Source organism: Syngnathoides biaculeatus, chromosome 17, assembly GCF_019802595.1.
Source record: "Syngnathoides biaculeatus isolate LvHL_M chromosome 17, ASM1980259v1, whole genome shotgun sequence".
Taxonomy (NCBI): domain Eukaryota; kingdom Metazoa; phylum Chordata; class Actinopteri; order Syngnathiformes; family Syngnathidae; genus Syngnathoides; species Syngnathoides biaculeatus.
The window spans coordinates 10984910-11000497 of record NC_084656.1 but is presented as its reverse complement, the minus strand read 5'-3'; the positions used below and the strand labels follow the sequence as shown (position 1 = coordinate 11000497).

Below are 15588 nucleotides of genomic sequence, written 5' to 3'. Positions count from 1 at the left end.
AAACCATGGGATTAACTTCAATTGAACGACTAGTAGAGCAATAGTCCGGTGCAATGACCTTTGCGCAAAAGGCGAGAAGACTGAGTGTCGTAGTGCAATAATCTGTGACAATTTTGATTACGCAAATGTTGCAGATACTCTTAAATTTATCATGACGTCATCTGCAAACTTCAGGAGTTTGACAACCAGGTGCATTTAGGTACGGTCATTCATGTAGAGAGAAGAGCAGTGGAAAGAGGACACAACCTTGGGGCACCCCAGTGCTTATGGTGCGTGTCGATGAAGTGGCTTCCCCCAGCCTCACCTGCTCGGTAGGCAAACTGTTGTGGGTCCAGCAGGGCACATTTGACACTCTTGAGGTGGTCCTGCTTTTGTGCCTGAACAGGGTTCTCCCGGATACAAATGGTTTGACGTTCCATGAATCATAGTGACTCTTTGACTGTGTGACTATATTTTGCTGTCTTCTGACATGTACATCGGGGATTTGCACTTTGTTCAATATCAGTATTACATTAAGCCATAAATCTTACGCAATATTTCTCTTTCAGTAACCCCCTCCCACTCACTCTTCCCCTTCTCTGGCACCATGAACTGTGGAAGTGAAGTTACACAAGAAGGGTTTGAACAGTTGGCGTCCCAACTAATCCAACCCAATGCAAATGCAAAGAGAGAGAGGGAGAAAAAAACAGGAGGAAATAAATGAAGAGATGTCTGTTTCAATTAGGGTAACATTTGGATCGTTACATAATAATCCAACAGCAAGCATGCAAAACATGAAAGCTAATATCCTGCCTGGTCATCTGGACAGCAAGCTGCACTGGATGAGATATTATTATTATTATTATCATTATTATTATTATTATTATACACATGAAAACTTTGAAAATTGTTTTTTCAGGCTAGTGCTATCCTAACTAGCCTTGTGATGTCAGTTTTGGACCAGAAACATCGACCAAGACAACCACAACAGTCCATTTGCAAATGATTCAACGCCCTGAGAATGAAATGTCTGAACTGTGTGCGTCTAAAGGAGTTTCTGTGTGGGTCGAAGAAGAACCAGTATAATTTATTCCACTGATTTATTACCACTGCACGCTGTTACCATCCCTACATGGTATGACCAATCCATCTCATAAATGAGACGTGATTGACTGTTGCAGTGGGATCTGATAGCCTGAAACATTAGTGTCCATGTGTTTCCACTTATAGATTTGAATTCTGGGAGCTGGCGGCTTCTGATGTGACTACACATTTTTCATATTAGACAATAGTGCCGTGTTTTTATATTGATGTTCAGTGAACCCCTGTTTGCGAGATATATGTTATGTTACAGACCCAAGTGCAATTGGTAAATACAGTATCAGTGTTTACATTTTCCCTTCTCCCACATGGTCTGAACATGCTTAAAACACATTCCAGTTATTAAAATGATGGTCTGGGTTTCTTTGTGACCCCTTGGATGAGTCGCTATGCTCCTTGTGTAATTTTTGTGGCCCAGGCACTACTGGGAAGGTTCACCAGTGTTCTGTTTTCTCAAATTGAGGATAATGGCTCTCACTGTGGTTCGATGGAGTCCTAAAGCTTTAGAAATTGCTTTTGGCTTTTCTTGAATTTGTCTGGCTCATGACATTTTGTTTGCAGTTTTGTTTTCTTGTTTTTTAGATCTTGGGGTAGATTCCAGTTTGTCAGACAGGTTCTTGTTCAGTGATTTATTATATGAAGAGGTCTTACGATTGGTTGATTAATTGTTGTTGAAAGATTATCTAATTAATTCATGACTTAACAATGAGGACAATTACTTTTTGTACAAAGGGTCAGCTTTGAATATTTTTCCCATTAATAGATAAAAATCACCAATTTAAATTATTTTATGTTCAGTTATTTTTATTTCTTTTGCTTTATTTCTTTTAACTATATTTGTACGGTGATCTTCAGTGCCCTGAAAAGTGCAAGTAAATAAAACATATTATTATTGTTGTTAATATTATTATAGCATTCAAAAATCAATTTCAGGTTTGCTTAAGTTATCTGTATGATATTTATGTATTTTTATTTTCTTTACTTTTATTTATTTATTTATTTTAGAATATTTGTTAGCAGTATGATGCAGTACAGGTGCACAACATATCTGGCCGTGTTTTGTGTAAACATAATGCAAAGAGACTGGAGAACTTTGAATGCTTCATGTGTTAATTGGAGGCCAGGTGAGGAGGAAGAGAAGGAGGGGGAGGGGGTGGCGGTGGTGGCTTTTGTCCATCATGATTATGTAAATAAGATGCAAGCGCGAGTGGAGGTTGAAACCGCAGTGAGACGAGTCTCCCGCGTGTGTGTGTGTGTGTGTGTGTATGTGTGTGTGTGCGTGCATGCGTGCGTGTGTGTGTGTGTGTGTTGCCTATTCGGAGCCGGGGCCCGTCGGTAGATGGCGGTAACCCAAGAAAGCTGATCCACCAAGGAGGGGAGGGCTCTCGGCCACTCTGGCTCCGGTGTTTGCGGCAGTCAGGCAGCAGCAGCAGCAGCAGCAGCGCCGAAGCACACTGTGAAGGACACCAGGAGAGAGTAGCGCACCTCTCCGGCTTCAGAGCCCCTCCACCTCCCCAGCCCCCCCTCTTAGCGCACGCAGCCATGGAGGACAAACCCAACTCGTTCTCCGGTGCCAAGGAGGAGAAAGCGGACGGGAATAACGCGTTCCAGCGGCAAGACTCCATCCAGAAGACCAACAGCGCCGGCGGCCAGAACCCGAAGGAGCACGGCAACTCGGTGGGCTTCAAGGGAGAGCGCGACGAGGCCATGGTGGGCTTCGACGACTTGGAGGCGGCATCCAGGCAGCACGGGTTCATGCAGAGGCAATTCGGGGCCATGATGCAGCCCGGAGTCAATAAGTTCTCCCTGCGGATGTTCGGCAGCCAGAAAGCGGTGGAGAAGGAGCAGGAGCGGGTGCAGACGGCCGGCTACTGGATCATTCACCCGTATAGCGATTTTAGGTAAAGCACCTGAACGCACCCCCTCCTCGTTCCTCCCTCTCTCCGGTAACCCGTGCAGGGTCTATGAGCATTCACGCACACCTTGCACTAAAGCGCGTGTTTCATTGCGGCATTTTGCTGCATCGCACGAGCGTCCTTGAACGCAATACAAACGCGCCATCCTTCCCTGAGCGCGCGCGGGCGCGGGTGTGTTTGTCGTGCTTTTGTTGCGACATATTGCAGCTCGCGCAAGGCGCGATTTTACCTGCCAATGCACCATTATCATCCCTTGTAAACAGTGCTGCGAGGCAGACGACGGGTCAAGGAGGTTGTGCGGGGCTGGGGGAGGAGTGGTGGTCTCTTTTAGTTTTAGCATTCATCTGCACACGTGTGATGTCATTTTAGGGGTGTGAAACAGACGGGGTGAGGGCTGGAATATGGCACTCGAGGGAGCGAAAATCATAGCACACATGCTCAGAACAATGTTTGGTACTTCGGCCTCACAGTTCTGATGTTCAGGCTCTGAATTTTAGATTTTGCATGTTCTCCCCATGTTTACGTGGGTTCTTCTTCCGCGTCATCCCACTTCCTCCCACATTCCAAAAACAGGCACGTAATTGTAGGTTCCCTGACGACTGAATGTGAATGTGAACGGTTGTTTGTCTGTCTGACCATTGCAGGGGGTACCCCGCCTCCTGCCCGAGTCAGGTGGGATAGGTTCCAGTTCACTTCATGGGAACAAGCACTGTAGAAAGAGGATTGATTGAATAGTGTTTGGTAAAGGCAGTATGGTGGAAAAGTGGTTACCACATCCGCCGCATAGTCGAGTAAGGTTCTTCTAGTCTGGACCTTGTGTAATTTGGGCTTCCTCCCTCATTCCAAAAATATGTGTGTTAATTTTTAACTAAATGCTCCATTAGTGTGAACGGTGGTTTTATGCTCTTGGCCCAACCAGTAATGTGATGGAAAACGGGTGTAGTGGGGAGATGAATGAAGCACCGGTGCTACGACTGACTCATCTGATTTCACCAGCAAAATCAGGTGCAGGTTGGCAGTGGGCTCACGGTCCACTTCACCAATTACCGCGTCTCACTCATCATGTTACGCCATCACCCGTGCGGCTTCGTTTTGTTCAATGGTTGCCATCATGCAACTCCCCCCGCCACCCACCCCAGCTCCTGTGATATTGCATACGAAGCCAGCCCAGCATCTGGCCCAGAGAACTGTCCGTGGTCCTGAAGTCAGACTCAGCGACCCCAACAGGAGTGGTTCAACCTGAACTTGAGTTGAATTTATGTGTTGTTTTGTACAAAAAAAGAAGCTTCAAGCTAAAAACTAAAGTGCTCACCCAGTGTGTGTGGGCCATTGCTGTTGCCGTAAGTGTTTTTAGTGTGCGTTTTAAAATGTTTTTCACAGAAAATACTGAAAGCACTGTTAGCAACATGCTTTTTTTTCAACTGCGTATTTACTTTATGTCCAGATCTTAATGTACTTTTTACAAGTGGGCAGTGGTTATCATGTCTGCCTCACAGTTCTGGGTTTGATCTCGACTCTGGCATTCTTGTGTGCAGTTAGCATATTTTCCCATGCTTTGTGTGCGTTCCCCCGCTCCGCCGCTCTCGGGACTGAGTTCCTTCCGCATGGGAAAAAGATGGAAATGAATTGTACCGTATATGTCCCCTGTGATTGGCTGGCACCCGGCCCAAAGTATGCAACCTGCTACTAGCTGGGACAGGCTGGAGCTCAGCTGTTGATCCTATTCGAAGACAAGTGCTGTAGAAAATGGATGACTGGATACTTTGTGGAGGCACAATGATGGAAAAGTGTAAAAGTTTGGCAAAATGTAGTCATGACTCTCTTCATGAGCATATCTCATGATTTTCATGATTTTTTGAGTTGAGTGCAATAGATGTCAAAAGATCAAGACAAGCTGAGATGCACGTGCGCTGTGTGCTCGGCAATGGTGGTGGTCAAGGATTAGCAGTCAATGAGCTTAGTGGTCTCTACAAACCATTATGTAAGGAGATTGAGCGATGCCGCTAGAAGATGGTCAAAGCGCGCAACTTGGCTAATTTTCTTTACATTTTAATGCATAGCTGAAATTCATTAAATCTTCAGAAGGCCACTCAAGTACTGTAAATTGTTTCTTGAGGTGTAAATTGTTGATGAAAATATATATTTTTATTGTTTCACTCAGCTTTTTAAGGGAAACCATAACTGCAGTGGGAATGGCGACAAAAATTAATCATATAATATAAACTGTACCACTAGCGACGAGCAACCACTTTAAGATGGCCAAAGGTACAAAACGGTATTTTTGTATGTATTTCCTCCCCCCCCCCACAAAGTTGGAAAACCTGGCAAATGACACCACAAAATGGACATCCCAAGGACTAGGGAAGCAGGTTGGGCGTTTTGTCTCTTTCGTACTGTCGCCCTGACATTTTCCAAAGGGCACTTTTCAAGGGGGAAGTCGCCTGGGAAATTGCCTTCCTCACCCAGCTAGCTGTTGCATCTCGGCCGCAAAGTTCAAGTGCGAATTGCTTGTCGCTTGTCTCAATTCACATTTGGTGCCCTCCTACGTGCTGACTTGTGTAAACAAACAAAAAAAAAATATATATAGCGCAGTTTCACAACATCTCTAAAGACTCCACAATATATAGTTTCACTTGAAACGTAACACCCAGCATATTCTTTTTTACAGCGTGGCTGCTTAAAGATTAATGGCAGGTTTGTGGTACGTATTATTCATACATTTTTGGAGAAGTCCCGCATGCAGGGCCTCATTTACCTTTGCTCTTTGTAGTCCTTGAAGCCCTCTGAGTACAGGGTAGGTCTGCTTTACGGCAGAATATTCCAGAATACAGACCTCCTCCAAGGCCAGCCCAAACTAATATTTATGCTTTCTCAAATGTATACTATTACTATGAACGGCTAAGCTACCTCGACTTGGCCTCGGTAGAGAGGGTATAGCTGTGCCATTATCAAACACATCTGCATTTCTTCCTGCTTGTGGTTCTATAAATAGCACAGTATTGATCCTCTTGAGAAAGGGGGCTATAATGATGCGTTGGCATTCATCCTTACAAATATGATGGATTATCACATGACATCAATGCAGATGTCAACAGCAGCGGTTGTGACCTTTTTATGTGAACTTTCACGCCAGAGTGTTGGCGCAGTTAAAGGCTTTTTTCGGCCACAGTCCCTGCTGAATAGAGCCACTGTGCCTTCCGTACAGAACCCTGCAAAGACCAGATATGGCCGAGACAGTGTCACGTGGCACCAAGCAACCAGAAACTTGTATTTAGATTAAGTCAGCATCTGGTGTGAGGAAACACTTTTCTGTCAGGGCAGAGAAGTGAGTGTCGGATGCCAAACTTCACACTGCTGTCCCTGTATTGCCACATTCTTTTTTAAACCCCCAAAAGTCAGATAAAGTTTTTGTTTTACGATCAGTTAATGCACTCTGACTGCCAGATCAACTTCTTCCTGACCAATTTACACCAAACCGGGACCAGCAACCGGTAACATCCTGCCTCCATTATCGCTGTCATTCATCCCACCTCTGGAGTGAAATATTGCAGGGTCGACCCCATCGCCTCACTCTTTGTCAGTGCCGTTCATTCGGATGAGCAACCCCGGAAACAAATCGTCATTTACAAGCATGGGAAAAATATGTTTTCCTCTCAAATGGCATCCTGGCTGTGATGCTACCTCTTAAAGGGGAAATCCAGTGCTTTGCATGAAGAGTATATCCCATAGGTCATTTAATATGTACCCTATTTTGACAATGTGATGTTAAATCCCCTCTCATTTAATAGGGTTTTGAGAAGATTTTACGCGCACGTAGGTCATGTGACTCGCAAAAATGGCAGCGCCCCTGAAAATTCGTAATTGTCGATAAAAATCTTCTCAAAACACTATTAAATGAGAGAGGATTTAACATCACATTGCCAAAATAGGGTACATATCATATTACATGACCTATCGGATACACTGTTCATGCAAAGAACTGGATTTCCCCTTTAAGGTGGAATATTGCCCGGTCAGACTTCGTCCTCCCATTCCGCTATTGCTGTTTATACAGAAGCAACACTAAAATGGTAGAAAAATGCCCGACCCCCTCACAAACCCCCCGTCCATTCCAACAGCTCTGTTAGCAGAATATTGCTGAGCTAATTTTGTCAAATTAGGACTGTTTCTACTAAACTGAACTGAAAACGGCATTAAAATGCTGGCTTTTACACATTTGTAAAAGGCGCTTTACATACATTGAAAGAGAAAAATTTGCAAGACCATTTTGTCTTCACTGTTTTATACAGAAACAAGGACCCAGAAAAATAAAGGTGGAAAAAAATCTGCTTATTTAATGAAGTGAGTCGGCCCGCAATGCAGACAGTTGGAAGAGATCTGCAGTCATCTCTGTTTTTTTTTTTTTTCCAGAACATGATGATGTCGCTTGGCTTCAATCGATCCCTACTGAGGTTTCTCCGGCGTGTTCCCAACAAATGAGTAGAGCAATGAACTCGGAGTTCACGGCGCTGTATAGCACTTGATTGTGGGACAACAAGGTGGATTAGATGTTTAAGTGGGATTGGAATGCATCGCTGCTGTCCTGACCGGGCACAGCGCATGTTGGTCTGCGTGTGTCGTGGCTGAAGTGTTAAAGCAAGCACTTAATTCAATGATGTACAAAAGTGTGGCTGACTGCTTTGTCACGGTTGGTCACCAGCTAGTCAAAGTCCAAACGGCTGTCTGGTGGGCCAAAGTGGGAACAGTTTGGGAACGTTTGTGTGTCTTTAGATTAAAAAAAAAAAAGTCAGTTTTTGTTCTTGTTTCAAAAATAGTTAACACTATCTTTTGAGTTTATGATCATAACCTAAGGGTAATGTTTATGAACGTTTATCACACATGTAAGAGTAATAAAATACAATAATCATTTTAGTTGAATTCTTAAATTTGTATATTATTTGAGATGTAAGAGATAGACATTAATATGCACATTTGATGCACTCTCAAATAATTTGCTGTCTATAGAAAAGAAGTAAAGTATTAAAACTAGCAGATTTATAGCTATAAAAGATATTTGTTTGTTTGTTATTGTTGTTTGCAATATTGTGGAAAAAAAGTAGTATGATAAAAATCTCCAAATAATAGGGGAATCATTTTAGGTGGATGAATTTGTGAAATAAAACGGCCGTGAATAGATTGTCAAAAATTCTGTCAGTTATGTAGGATTGATTTTCTTGAAGTAATGGATAGGTTTCCAATGATGTCAGCACAGTCCTTAAACCAATCGGATAGTTAGCGATGGAAAAAAACTTCCCGCTCCACCTATCACCTGTGTCCTTTGACCTCTCTGACACACAAGATGGCGCAATTTGAAACCTATCCATTGAGACAAAATATGATGCACGACAGTAATGGTTAGAACCAACTTCAAATGGTTAATCAAATTGAGTACAAAAAAATGAAAGTACAAAAAGTCATAAAGTTAGAAGTGCAAGGTAACAAAAAAAGTAACGTGGAAAAGTAACAAGGGCCAAGAATTAAGTTGGATTTGTAGTCATAATATTCTGAGAAAAAGTCACAATGCTATGTGAATAAAGGACACTTAAAAAAAAAAAGACAACCAAATGTTCATTAATAATAAAATTCTGCGGATTGTTTGCACCTGTTTAATAATTTGCCTGATGCAACGAATGAGGCAAAATATTGTGCACTTCTCAGCTGTAACCAGCAGAGGCGCTGTTGATTCAGTCTCAACGAGTTTGGGGTCTGAAGAACATAGACGTAGTCAAGTTACAAGAAAAAGTCAGTATGTGAATATATGTTTTGTTATGATTTGTAGTGCTACAAGAATAAAGTAGGAACATAGTTAAAAAAAAATATATAAATATATATATATATATATAATAAAACTCATTTTGACTTTTTACAGCATGAGCATTGTAACAAAAAGTCATTTAGAACAGAGAGATCATAACATAATGTGATATTCTATGTTTTCATGAAAAAAATACTTTGATTTTTTTTAGTAAATTAGAACATCATGTCAAATGTAATTCATTTCAGTACTTGAATTTAAAAAGTGAAACTCTGACAATATAGATTCCCCCACACACAGTGAAGCATTTCATTGTGTTTTTGATCATTTTGATATGATAGTTTAGAGCTAACAAATCCCCAAAATCATTATCTGAAGAAATTAAAATATTACAAAAGCAACAATCAAATGAATTTGAATGCGGAATGATATCAATATGTATTATTTGATCAAGAAATTGGCCTGTAAATTGTCAAATTAATGAAATAAATCGACTTTTCTACAATGTTGTAATGTATTAACTTTTCAGTTGCATAAGCAATTGGAAGATGGTGGAAACATGCATCTGGAGGAATCTGATGTCATTATTTAAACTGGATCCTGAACTTTAACCTATTGGCGTCATGTTTCTTTTTTTTTTTTCAATCCGACCTCTCACCTAGAACGCTCGTGTAAAAGAAGAATCACATAGTTGTCAAGCTCAAGGCCCGTTTGGCTGTAGCGGGTCCCAAGAATAATGGCTTGGACGGCCTGCTCAAGGTTCTCCGGCTAGTCAAGGCCTTGCATATGAACACGCTTCACGTCAATGACCACCCAAGTAAAAATAACGGCGGCACCATATTCCAAAGCGCCCGGAGGGCTCGCTGTTTAGCTTTAAGTGGAGACAATTATCGGACACGCGATCTGCAGGTATTTATGAAGGCGAGGCCGCGGCTTAATTAATTCAAACAGATCTATTACCGCCGTTCCCGACTGCCAGAACAAGCGCAGGTGGCCTCCCAGCTAGCCACCGGTCCAGTCGATTTTCTCCCTCGGAGGATGGCGTCAGAGGGGAGTTTTTATTCGCTGCTAGATAGAATGCCTGAAAGCATCTATTTTCAGACGCTATCGGCAGTCCGGGGACACTCAGAGGGGCTGGGGAATGGCTTGCGGGGCCGTTAACACAGCCTGGCCCAATCTCTGCCTCTCTTACTTCAGGGGAGGATTATTCTTCGTCTGTGTGAAATACAGACAAAATATGCTGCCATTCGTACTTTTAAGCAAGTTTGTTTAATGTCCAAACAATACAATAGTTATCGTTCCAGTATGCTAGAATGTTGACATCTTTCTTCTTTTAATGTGTCCAGCACATAGAGGTGGGAATTCCATCTTTCCTGTGTGGAGTGTGCTCCTGACCCCATTCCTATTAAATTCTGTCCGTTAGGTTCATTGAAGACTCAGAATGTTCGAGAAGGTTGAATGTGAATCTGAATGGCTATTTCGTGATAGTATGCATATTTTGTGATGCTGTAGTGTATTGCATTTAGTTTTGGCAGGATTTATTTATCTTAACTGCAAATGGATAAAGCATCTGTTAAGGCTTCTTTTTACGGGAAATCCATTATTTAACAATATTGATGGATGGATGGTGTCAAGACCCCCCAATGCAGTGTTTTGCTCATTTTTTGTACCGGCCTTTCAATGCTAACGCGTGTGCCGTGTGCTCATCTCTGCAGGTTTTACTGGGACTTGATAATGCTCATCATGATGATGGGGAATCTAATCATCATTCCTGTGGGAATAACCTTCTTCTCGGAGCAGACCACCACCACCTGGCTGGTGTTCAACGTGGCCTCGGACACCATCTTCTTGGTCGATCTGGTCATGAACTTCAGGACGGGCATCGTCAATGAGGAGAGCTCTGAGATCATTCTCGACCCCAAGGTCATCAAGATGAACTACCTGAAGAGCTGGTTCGTGGTGGACTTTCTGTCATCCATACCAGTGGATTATATATTTTTGATCGTGGAGAAAGGCTTCGACTCGGAGGTGTACAAGACGGCGCGCGCCCTCCGCATCGTCCGCTTTACCAAGATCCTCAGTCTGCTCCGCCTGTTGAGACTGTCTCGACTCATCCGATACATACATCAGTGGGAGGAGGTGGGTAGTGTACAAACCTTCATGGTGGGAGGGGGGTGATACTGCGATATACAGTATGGTTGGAGGGCTTAGTTGTGGATTGTATCATACATTATTGTGCTGGTAAACGTAACTGCATATTACGTATCATCCAGATATATTGTACCAATTATTGTTGGCTATACTGTAGTTATGGATGATATTGGATATACAAAAGTGTATTATGCTGATGTACCAAAATTGTGTTTGATGCCGGATATTCTGGAGTATATTCTGCCTGGTATACATTACTGTTGGCTTGTAATCATGCTGCGTACATCATGGTCGATAATTGTGACTCATTTTGGATGCACCCTAACCACTTTTTATACCACAGACAATATCATCATATACTGGAGGCCTCGATTGTGTTGGATATAGCTTAGCCAAGTACCTTAATATGATGAATATTGTAATGTAGGCCTATACCCAGACATACTGCACAACACATTTACTTATTTGCCTTTTTCTTGAGCTAAATGTCACCCATAACATAGCTGCGCATCATTCTGGTTGTTCAATAAGCTGCTAATACACTCTAGCATATATTGAGAGATGTACTCTATGGGATGTATTGGAGCATATCGTGCGTAGTTCGGATATACCGCTGTGGCCACATATGGTGCGGAATATACTGTCGCGCATCATGCCAGATCAACTAAAGCCGCATATTGTCATGGATATACCCAGGCGTATTGTGCCGTACTGGATTTGTGCAAATAGCCAGGGGCATTTGTTTACTCAACTGCAGGTGGGCGGGGAGCTCTATTATTGGGAGGCTTCTGTTTCTGTTTTGGGGGATTTATTGAAGAAAAATACCAAACAATGTTGCACTGTTTTTTTTTTACCCCCTCCCCCCACCTCCCCATTCAATAATAATGTTGATTTACACAACTGCGGGAGAGAGGATAGGGGAGGGGGCCTTTATTCATACACATTGAAAGATGTCAGTGTGTGAACATCGCTTAGGCTTACTTTTCCTAATGGTAACAGGGAGACGGGCCTGGATTTGAACCCCGGTCCCCAGAACTGTGAGGCCAAAGCTCTAACCACTTGCCCCACTGCGCTGCCCTACTGTTTGACCTTGTATTGTTAATTCCCACCTCATCCACAGTGTCCTTGTCCAACAGCCTGCTTTGTTTGTTGCTGTTGTCGTCATCATGCAGATCACACCATGGGTTAACTTTTTTGATGTGCGCGTTGCGCATGGCCGAACACTGGCCGTATGGTCCAAACGGCTGCAGTGTCAAGTCCGTAGCCTTTTTCTTAAGCTAACTATCAGCCTTAAATGAGTCTGCATCGATGAAAAAACTGGGCTGTGAGTTCAATTTCAAGCTCCTTTGACGCTAACCAATGAAGTAGAAAGTACTCAAAAACCAGTAAGATAGCCCATTCGAACAATTTATTGGTCACCATTTTGGGGAGGGAAAACCTCTGAAAGGCTGGAATTATCACCAGGGCTCAAAGTTAATGAGCAAGTGCCGCAAAACATTTGCTTGCCCATGGGAAACTTGAGCCTATCCGGTTCGTTAAAGTCCACTCAAATCTTTGCTCGATGTCACAGTTTGGTTTTATCACCGTGTTAATGTTAATGTAGTTATTGTGGTATCGTGGGCGAGCCCACTGTATTGCAGGAGGTTGACAGTACAGGAGGTGGGGCTAAGAAGTGAAAGCTTGCTCACCGGGTGATTGTCAAGGCTTTAGTAGTTTCTGTATGTGTTCTCACAAGTTTTGTGAAAAAACATTCCCATCATATACAGTGAAGAAAATAAGTATTTGCACACGCTACTATATTGCAAGTTCTCCCACTTAGAAATCACGGAGGGGACTTAAATTTTCATCGTAGGTGCATGTCCACTGTGAGAGAGATAATCAAAAAATTAAAATCCAGAAATCACAATGTATGCGTTTTTTAACAATTTATTTGTGTGACACAGCTGCAAATGAGTATTTGAACACCTGTCTATCAGCAAGAATTCTGACCCTCAAAGACCTGTTAGTCCGCCTTTAAAAGTCCACCTCCACTCCATGTATTGTCCTGAATCAGATGCACCTGTTTGAGGTTGTTAGCTGCATAAAAACACCTGTCCACTCCATACAAGCAGTAAGACTCAAACTTGTAACATTGGCCAAGACCAAAGACCTGTCCAAAGACACCAGAGACAAAATTGTACAACTCCAAAATTGTACAAAACCAAGTGGCTCCGTAAAAACCATATCAAGGTTCTGGCGTGGCCTGGCCCATCTCCAGACCTAAACCCAATACAAAATCTTTGGAGGGAGCTGAAACTCTGTGTTTCTCTGCGACAGCCCAGAAACCTGTCTGATCTAGAGAAGATCTATGTGGAGGAGTGGGCCAAAATCCCTCCTGCAGTGTGTGCAAACCTGGTGAACAACTACAGGAAACGTTTGACTTCTGTAATTGCAAACAAAGGCTACTGTACCAAATATTAACATTGGTTTTCTTAGGTGTTTAAATACTTATTTGTAGCAGTATCACACAAATAAATCGTTAAAAAAATCATAGATTGTGATTACTGGATTTGTCTTTTGAGATTCTCTCTGTCACAGTGGACATGCACCTACGATGAAAATTTCAGACCCTTCCATGATTTCTAAGTGGGAGAACTTGCAATATAGCACCGTGTTCAAATAATTATTTTCTTCACTGTACAGTGTTACAATCAGCTCTCTGACATAGTTGTAGTACATCGTAGACCGGTTATACAGTAGCCGTGTATTATTTCAGAGATACCAAGGCAGCGTATAGCGCCAAATATACCCTAGCCATGTATCATACAGGATATGAAATAGCTACCTGTATCTATCATAGCCACCAGTCACACTAGCAAAATCCTTGCCTCCCATTCTGGATATAACATAGCTGCATATCAAGCCACATATAGTACTATCTGTCTTTTTGGATTTACCATCGGGGATATCATTGCTGCGTAGCTCGGAAGTTTAATATCAGAGAATAGTAGTCGTTTGTATGTGCACAGAACACCGGTCACAGTTTTCATCTCATCGTGTTCAAAATATGTTTGTGCTTTTGGTTGTTCAGCTACTCACAATACTTTTAATTGTACAAGCATAAAAAATTGTTAAGAGGTGAAACGGGACGTTCATCAGACAGACATTATACATACGCACAGTATATCCAGTACTACATTGGAGGCAACTGACATTTTTTGTGTTTATTATTTTTTTTCCTGCCTCCAAATGTGTTTTTTCCATGTGCTGGGCATGTAGACTATGTGGGAAGGTGATTAGCATTCCAGATGAGCCACTAGGAGCCTGTGGGAGGATGGCGAGGTGGTACATGTGTGGTACCACAACCACAAACAAGTCGCGTGTTTATCGAGGGAACGAATGAATGAATTTTCTTCCCACAAGTCTGTTTCTATGGTGAGTGATGAAGAATACGGCTTGAAATAAAATGGAGGCAATTAGGTGTCGTAGCTCCACACACACACCCTGCACACCAACACAACCACAGACCCGACACATCCGCAGGAGCTGCTGTGAGCGCGCGGAGTGGAAAAATTCCGAGCTGTCATACGGGGTTAGGTGTCAGATAAAGGATTTGTGCTTAAAAAGGGGAGAACGAATGCATTCTGTGATGGCGAGCCATCATCAATTACATTCAGTTAGTCCGTCTGCCACTCTGAAGCGAACGATAAGTCGTCATCCGGCATGAACGTCACTGTCCTTCACTGCTAGCCCCCTCCTCGTTTTGTCACCACCTCTTTGCTCCATCTGCCTCATCAAGAGTCTTAGTCAGAACGGGGCTGAAACCCACTCACTTATAACATTTACTTGATAATAAGCTTGGAAAAGGCACAGGGTAACGTATCGTATACTAGTACTAGTGTAATACTCCTAGATTGAGAATCAACCAGATACCAGGAACCAGAGTTGGTTTGTAACTCGCGTCATAGTTCATTGCTTATCTTTCCTACATAGATAGATACACAGACATGTATATGTAGATATTTATATAGATACCTCCTCCCCCTCAAAAAAGACAAAAAAAAAACCAAACTCCACGGGTGCCGAACTTCGAATATGTGGGGGTACACTGTATCACAGATCACAATAAATAGTTGTTTGAGAAACAATGTACGGCAGTAACTGTGTGTATGTCCTCCAGCGTTGTGTGGCCAAATATTTTACACATTCTTACTCTTCCGCAATCAAGTTCATCGCACACCTTAAGTAACCCCAAAACCTTGTCTGATGGGACCCCCGTCAACCGGAAGGTTCCGTGTACATAATATAATACAGTAGACATCCAAATCAAAGGCGATGTTCAGAGCTGTGGAAACTATAGAGCAATAAAGATGATGAGCCACACAATGAAGTTATGGGAAAGAGTAGTGGAGGCTGGACTCAGGACAGAAGTAAGTATCTGCTAGCAACAGTATGGTTTCATGCCTAGAAAGAGTACCACAGATACATTATTTGCCTTGAGGATTCTCGGGGAAAAGTACAGAGAAGGTCAGAAGGAGCTACATTGTGTCTTTGTCTAAACAAGAGAAAGCCTATGACCTAGTACCAAGAGAGGAACTGCGGTACTGCATGCGCAAGTCTGGTGGTATGTTAGAATAGAACAGGGCATGTATGAGGGCAGCAGAACAG

At 42.7% G+C, this 15588-nt stretch overlaps 1 protein-coding gene across 1 annotated transcript in view; it reads left to right on the top strand.

The window, feature by feature from the left end:
- The first annotated feature begins 2622 nt into the window (after positions 1–2622).
- LOC133491010 (potassium/sodium hyperpolarization-activated cyclic nucleotide-gated channel 1) overlaps positions 2623–15588 on the top strand; it is an 87142-nt gene continuing 74176 nt past the window's right edge. The window contains exons 1-2 of the mRNA XM_061801825.1: positions 2623–2981; positions 10506–10929. Of these exons, the coding sequence (XP_061657809.1) occupies positions 2623–2981; positions 10506–10929 (783 nt within the window). The remainder of the gene's footprint in view (positions 2982–10505; positions 10930–15588) is intronic.